The sequence below is a fragment of the Rutidosis leptorrhynchoides genome, chromosome 5 (genome assembly GCF_046630445.1).
Source record: "Rutidosis leptorrhynchoides isolate AG116_Rl617_1_P2 chromosome 5, CSIRO_AGI_Rlap_v1, whole genome shotgun sequence".
In the NCBI taxonomy this organism is placed as follows: domain Eukaryota; kingdom Viridiplantae; phylum Streptophyta; class Magnoliopsida; order Asterales; family Asteraceae; genus Rutidosis; species Rutidosis leptorrhynchoides.
Window position 1 is genome coordinate 395,268,311 of NC_092337.1, and position 7,073 is coordinate 395,275,383.

The 7,073-nt window shown below is 36.3% G+C and overlaps 1 protein-coding gene across 1 annotated transcript; it reads right to left on the bottom strand.

Moving 5' to 3' along the window:
• Window positions 1-702: 702 nt before the first annotated feature.
• Window positions 703-1,447, bottom strand: LOC139846620 (putative GEM-like protein 8). The gene is made up of 2 exons (XM_071836094.1): window positions 1,253-1,447; window positions 703-1,163 (listed from the first exon to the last, which is right to left on the bottom strand). Exons 1-2 carry the CDS (start codon window positions 1,416-1,418, stop codon window positions 703-705), a joined length of 627 nt encoding a protein of 208 aa, XP_071692195.1. The 5' UTR covers window positions 1,419-1,447.
• Window positions 1,448-7,073: the final 5,626 nt, after the last annotated feature.

Here is a 7,073-nt window from a genome sequence, read left to right on the forward strand (position 1 = left end):
ACCCTAACAGCTAATTCTAAAACGAGTATGGCTCTAATATGCCTTTTGGAACTACTTTGATTATTTTGGAAAGATGTTGTCTTGGAGTGGCCTTTGTATCTGTATCCGTTGAAAGAGGCTGCCAATGTATTCTTGTGATTATCTTAAAAGGGAAATGATGAAGAAACCTTTCTTCTTCTGATCCTAAAGTCAACTTACCATAAATGGTAAATTGCTTTTTATGTCACTGCATTCTAACAATTAACCTTGTTCAATTAAAAAAATTTGTTCTACTAAAGATCATATATTTCCAATACACTCGATGATATAAACCTGGATCATAAACCATTCATATTGTTGATTGAGTGCAAGTAAACCAATATGGAGGAGCAACTTGTAGAAAAAAAAAAACTAATTTTATAATTCTAAGTTTAAACCGTAATTGAAATATACTTGTAAACTGATACTCTTGAATTTAAACAGAAATGCCAAAAAAAGGTCTTGAATTATCATATATCAATCAATATATACATCTATCTATTCACCCCTCATGTAACTTGTTCTACCAAAATGTGATTCTAAATGAGAAATTACACTAAACAACCTATCAATCATCAGCAACTTAATTAGTCCAGATCGAAATGATCTCCATATAACATATGTTGTCTCTTGTCTAGTACTTATGTTTACATATAAATTGTGACTAATAACTGATCTATATTATCAGTTGCTCAAGCAGTTGTGACTAATTGTCTGACGAAGGTATCTTAAAGTTTTCTTATAGTTCAAAATTCCCAAAAACCAGAAAATGAAATCGTCCACTGTCACAAGCTCAACGTACTTGTTCGATGGCTTCTTCATGTTCATGCTTTCTCTTACACCTTGTATCTTTCCTAACGGAATCGACACTTTATACTGAAACTTTAACATCTCCCCTGTTGCAGAATACGTTTTAAGGGACTTATCGCTGCAAAAACCAACTCTTTCGGTGGAAACGAATAGGCTTCCTGCAATCGCACCTGCTGTCGTGTATATGTAACATCGTGTAGCGTGCAACAACTTCTCACTACCCGTAGTACTAAAACGTTTACCGAAGATTGTACCTTCGCGACGAACTGGAAAAATTTTGGCACCAAAACTTAACTTGTTCTTCATGATCTCTATGAGTTTGGGTCCTAAACTCGCTGCAATTATATACATAAAAAAATTGGTTAGATTAAGGTTAAGAATTTGAATTTTTATGGTGACAGTATGAGAATGAGCAATTAATTACCATGATTTTTAATCGATACTGCAAAAGTGCCTTTTCTATCAACACCATTGTTTTTTGAAGAGCTAGAAGAAAGAGTTAAAAGGGGCTGAAAAGGTTTAGACAGAAGTAGTCCCCGTGCTGATACGATCGGGAAGCATGTGACTTTGCTTGAGAATCTGCTATCCATATTTTGGCGTTCGATTACTATGATTTTCGTTGTGGTTAATAATGCTGAAGTTGCTGAGAAATGTGTTACATATCATGGTATTTATAAGCTCGTAGAGATGGTGAAAAATAGAAACTTTACGCTTTATGAGTCATACATATGTCATGCTTTCTGGTGGTTTGAATGAGAGGGCATGATATAAATGTTAAAATAAGAATTGTAATTGTATTTTGCTTGAGTATTGAATATTTTCACTTAATTGAGTTTTTTACATTTGGAAGATGAAAGCTGAACTTATACAGAGAATAGCCTAACGGCTATATGACAATATCATGGAAAAAATAAAGGTATGTTTCCCTTTTTGTAAAAGTTAATATTGCTGTCTTTTTATTTCTAACACTCCCCTGCAAGTTGAATAGTGGGGTTTCCGATGTTCAACTTGGAGAGTATTCCTTTGAAAAGTCTTCCGTTGACGGACTTGGTTAAGATATCTGCTAGTTGGTCTTCTGATCGGACGTGAGGTAAAGATATGATTTCGGCTTCTAATTTTTCTTTAATGAAGTGTCTGTCAATTTCTATATGTTTGGTTCGATCGTGTTGAACTGGATTTTCTGCAATTGCAATTGCCGCTTCGTTGTCACACATGATCTTGATCGAGGTATTAGGAGGAAAACCAATTTCCGTCAAAAGTTTCTTGATCCATAAAGCCTCGGTTACACCTCGTGAAATTCCCCGAAATTCAGCTTCAGCACTAGACAGGGCAACAACCTTTTGTTTCTTGCTTCTCCAAGTAACCAAATTCCCTCCAACAAAGGCAAAGTATCCGGATGTTGATTTTCTATCTCCCTTTTCTCCTCCGTAACCCGCATCGGTGAATATTTGTGCTTCTAGATGATTGTTTTTCTCGAACAGGACTCCATCTTCTGCAGTGCCTTTTAGATATTTGATAATCCTCCATACTGCATCCATATGGTGTTGTTGTGGTTGATGCATGAATTGACTAACAACTCCAACAGCATGTGATATATCTGGACGAGTGTGAGCTAGGTAGATAAGTTTTCCCACGATCCTTTGGTATTGAATTCGATCTGCTGCTTTGGCATCATCCTCTATATATAACCTGAGGTTTGGAATCATAGGAGTATCCGCGGGTTTGCAGTCGACCATTCCTGTTTCTGCAAGAAGATCAAGTATATATTTCTTTTGACATATAAAAATTCCCCTTTTTGAACGTAAAACTTCGATTCCCAGAAAGTATTTAAGACCTCCGAGATCTTTCATTTCAAATTCTTTAAAAAGGTTAGCTTTTAAGTTTGTAATTTCCTCTTGATCATTTCCTGTGATAATCATGTCGTCAACATAAATAATGAGACACGTGATAAGGTTTCCTCTTTTTTTTAAAAATAAAGTATGGTCGGAATTACTTTGTTTAAAACCGTAATTTTTCATAGCAATAGTAAAACGCCCAAACCAAGCCCGAGGGGATTGTTTTAAACCATAAAGAGATTTTTTAAGATGACAAACTTCCCTTTCTTTGAATTCTGATGTGAAACCGGGAGGACCTTCCATATAGACTTCTTCTTTGAGTTCTCCATGTAGGAAAGCATTTTTAACATCAAATTGGTGAAGTGGCCAGTCTTTGTTTGCGGCAACGGAGAAAAGAATTCTAATAGTATCAATTTTTGCAACCGGTGAGAAAGTTTCTGAGTAATCAACGCCATAGGTTTGAGTGTACCCTTTGGCAACAAGCCGTGCTTTATATCTTTCGACAGATCCATCGGCTTTGTGTTTGATTGTGAATACCCATCTACATCCTACTGGTTTCTTTGATTCTGGAAGAACACATTTTTTCCAAGTATTATTTACCTTGAGAGCCTCCATTTCATCTTCCATTGCTTTCCTCCAGTGTGTTGATTTTAGAGCTTGTTCAACCGTTGTTGGAATTTCTTCAGAGTATAATGCGGAAGTGAACTTTGTTGCTTCTTTTGATAGATTTCCTCTAGCAATATTTGCCATTGGATATCTTGATTTTGATACAGTTCTCTCAGGAGAGTATCTCCTGGGAGGAATTCCTCGGTTGATTCTTGGAGGAAGAACATATCGTTCCGGTTCTTGTTGTTGTGTTTCATTTTCAGGATATACTTGATCGCTATTTTCCTGTAAAATCTCCTCTAAATTTTCATGATTAGTAATATCAGGAGATTCGGTATTTACCTCTGTATGGTCGGGAAGATCATTAACCGTAGTACTGATTGGAGGAGGACTTTGTGGAGTGGTATGATGAGTCACTTCTTCAGATGATGGAATATCTAGCCAACTCACAGCGTCACCAAAGTCTGTCTCCCCCTGACTTGTGTGTTGGGTATAGAAGTATTCAGTTTCCAAAAAATCACAATTCATTGTAGTGTACATGTGTTTCCTTTTTGGACTATAGCATCTATACCCCTTTTGATTTACCCCGTATCCCACAAAAACACATTTTTCAGCACACGCATCTAATTTGGTTCGTTCGATTTTAGGAATGTGAACAAACACCGTGCACCCAAATATTCGAGGTCTTAGGGTGAGATTAGATGGCGGTTTATAAAATTTAGTCAAGGCCTCAAGAGGGTTCTTAAGTTCTAAAGCTCTAGTTGGGAGTCTATTTACAAGATAAGTTGCAGTGGCAAGAGCTTCAGGCCAAAAAGATCTTGGAACATTAGATTCAATCATTAAAGCACGGGTTATTTCTAGTAAAATACGATTTTTTCTTTCAGCCACCCCATTTTGTTGAGGTGTGTGTGGACACGTGGTTTGATGAATAATACCCCTTTCTTCACAAAAGAGTTGCATTTGACTGTTGACAAATTCACCACCATTATCGGATCTTAAAACTTGTATTTTACTTTGGAATTGTGTTTGAATCATGTTTGAAAAAATAGTAAATTTATCAAATACTTCGGATTTGTTAGTTAAAAAATATGTCCAAGTCATACGAGTACAATCATCAATAAATAAAAGAAAATATCGAAAATTGTGTCCCCCATTAACCCTTGCGGGTCCCCATACATCGGAGTGAACTAAAGCAAAAGGACGTTCGATCTTTGTATTACTAGTTTTAAACGAGTTTTGATGGCTTTTGGCCAAAATACAAGTTTCACACTCAATACTTTTATTTGAAGAAAATAAATTAGGAAATAAAATGCGTAAATATCCAGCAGACGGATGACCAAGACGTCTATGCCACAACCATGCTTGTCTGTCGGGAGTCCCGTGAGCTAGCATGATCCTACAATCTTGAGTGACCTCATCCACATAGTATAGACCATCCCGTTCAGTACCACGCCCAACTATCTCCCCCGTTCTGATGTCCTGTAAGATACAGAATGTAGGGTGTAATAAGACGGTACAATTAAGTTCTTTTGTCACGTGACTAACAGACAGTAATTTATGGGAGAGATCGGGAACATAAAGGCAGTTTTTTAATTTTAAATTTGGTGAGATTTCAACTGTTCCCCCGCCCTTGACTTGTATAATACCGCCATTAGCGGTTTTAATTTTGGTTTTGTTTGGTTTCGTATTTATAATAATATCATTTTTATTAAAAGTCATAGTATCGGTGGCACCACAATCGATAATCCACTCATTACTTTTTGTTTTATTTGAAACAATATTAATTGACGAAACGTTATTTTTAATTTTAAAATCTTTAGTTTTATTGAAAAAAGGTTTTATTTGTTTATTACCAACTATATTATTACAGGGACTATTTGTGTCAATAAAACAATTTGGGGAATTAAATTCGGTGGTGGGTGTTGAGTTGGTGACCGACACTCCTAACCCATCATACTCATCGACATATTTATCCCCACCCACTTTATTCAATTTGTCGGGTATGATTTTTGGGGATTTAATCCCTAATCCCAATCCCCTGTTACCTTCACCGGATGATGATGATGATGATGGTGGCTCGGCTGTGAATAAACCGAAACCACCTTGAGTGGTGGTGCAGGTTTCGTTATCCTCCTGTTTTCCCTTGGTTGTGGCCGTCGTTACCATCGAGGCTTTTCCCTTTCTGTGTTTATCAGCCCACCAATCGGGGTATCCAATAACCTTGAAGCATTGTTCTCTGGTATGTCGTTTCATACCACACTTTGTACATTCAAGGTTGTCTTTATCTCGGGATGATGACGTGGAGTCTGACCGGCGCTGTTGATTTCTTGATAGCAAACCATGGCCGTCGAAATCATTGGATTTTGATGCCGGTGCTACCAGACCAGTGGCTATGCCAGATTGGGTAAAGGCATCCGTTTTATTATTAAATATAAATTGGTGTGCATTTTCTTTTCGAATTGCAGCATAAGCTCCTTCGACAGTGGGTAATGGATCGGTTCTTAATAACTCACGTTTGATATTGTCATGTTTATGATCTAAAGAATTTAAAAACTGGAAAAGTTTTTGTTCTGACCTGATGTTGTTATATTTGACAATATCATTCGGATGTTCCATGGGATTTTGATCCCTTGTGTCGATTTCACCCCAGATTCCTTGCAATTTCAACCACAGTTCTTCGGTTGATTTACCATCTTGCCTGATATTATTAGCTTTAACATGTAAATCAAAGGTTTGGAGTTTGTCTTTACCAGAACTGTAGGTTGTAATGAGGGCATTCCATAAGGTTTTTGCTGTAGGGAACTGGGTCAGATTGCTTGCAATTTGTGGCTCTATATTTTGAATGATCCATGAAAATACCACCAAGTCTTCCTGGTTCCACTTCTGGTTGTTGGTTGATGGTGGATCTTCGGTTAAATGATTGAGGAGGGCCTCGGATTTACCTCCGATGGCAACCTTGATCATACGAGACCATAATGAATAATTTGAGTTGTTAAGGGTAACACTGATTTTTAAAGAATCAGGATGCCTTTGTGATTGATTTTCATTGTTGGTTTGGAGAATTCTAGCCAATTGGCTAGTTAATTCTGTAATGAGTTGAGTTTGGCTGTCATGTTCTGCCATGATAACCACTCAAACGAAAAAAAATAGGCAAATGATTTAAATTGCTGTGATTGAATGATTTAGATCATCAACACAAGCTCTGATGCCATGTTAAAATAAGAATTGTAATTGTATTTTGCTTGAGTATTGAATATTTTCACTTAATTGAGTTTTTTACATTTGGAAGATGAAAGCTGAACTTATACAGAGAATAGCCTAACGGCTATATGACAATATCATGGAAAAAAATAAAGGTATGTTTCCCTTTTTGTAAAAGTTAATATTGCTGTCTTTTTATTTCTAACAATAAAGGCTGATTGAATAAATTCATCCCTCATTTTGGAAAAATGTTATTCGCTACTTTTTCATGTCGACTTCGATAAGATCATGGTGACTATTACTTTTATGGATATCAATTAGTTGTTTAATAAAAAAAAAGATGAAAAGCATATCATACTCAACATGACCACAGGTCACATGCAAGTGACATCAGTAAGCAAAGAAAGTAAGCTGAATAATGTTGAGAAGATGATGTCCTTTATATGTTCTAATAGATCAGATTCACGTGTAAAGTTGTTAACTTTAGCTTTCTTATCTAGTAATTAAGCCTAATTCTTGATTTTAGAACATATGATCTTTTTTTTTTTTTTTATCTATTTGTCTCCCTTTGCAGCACCCAAAATAGACCTTGACTGTTCATAA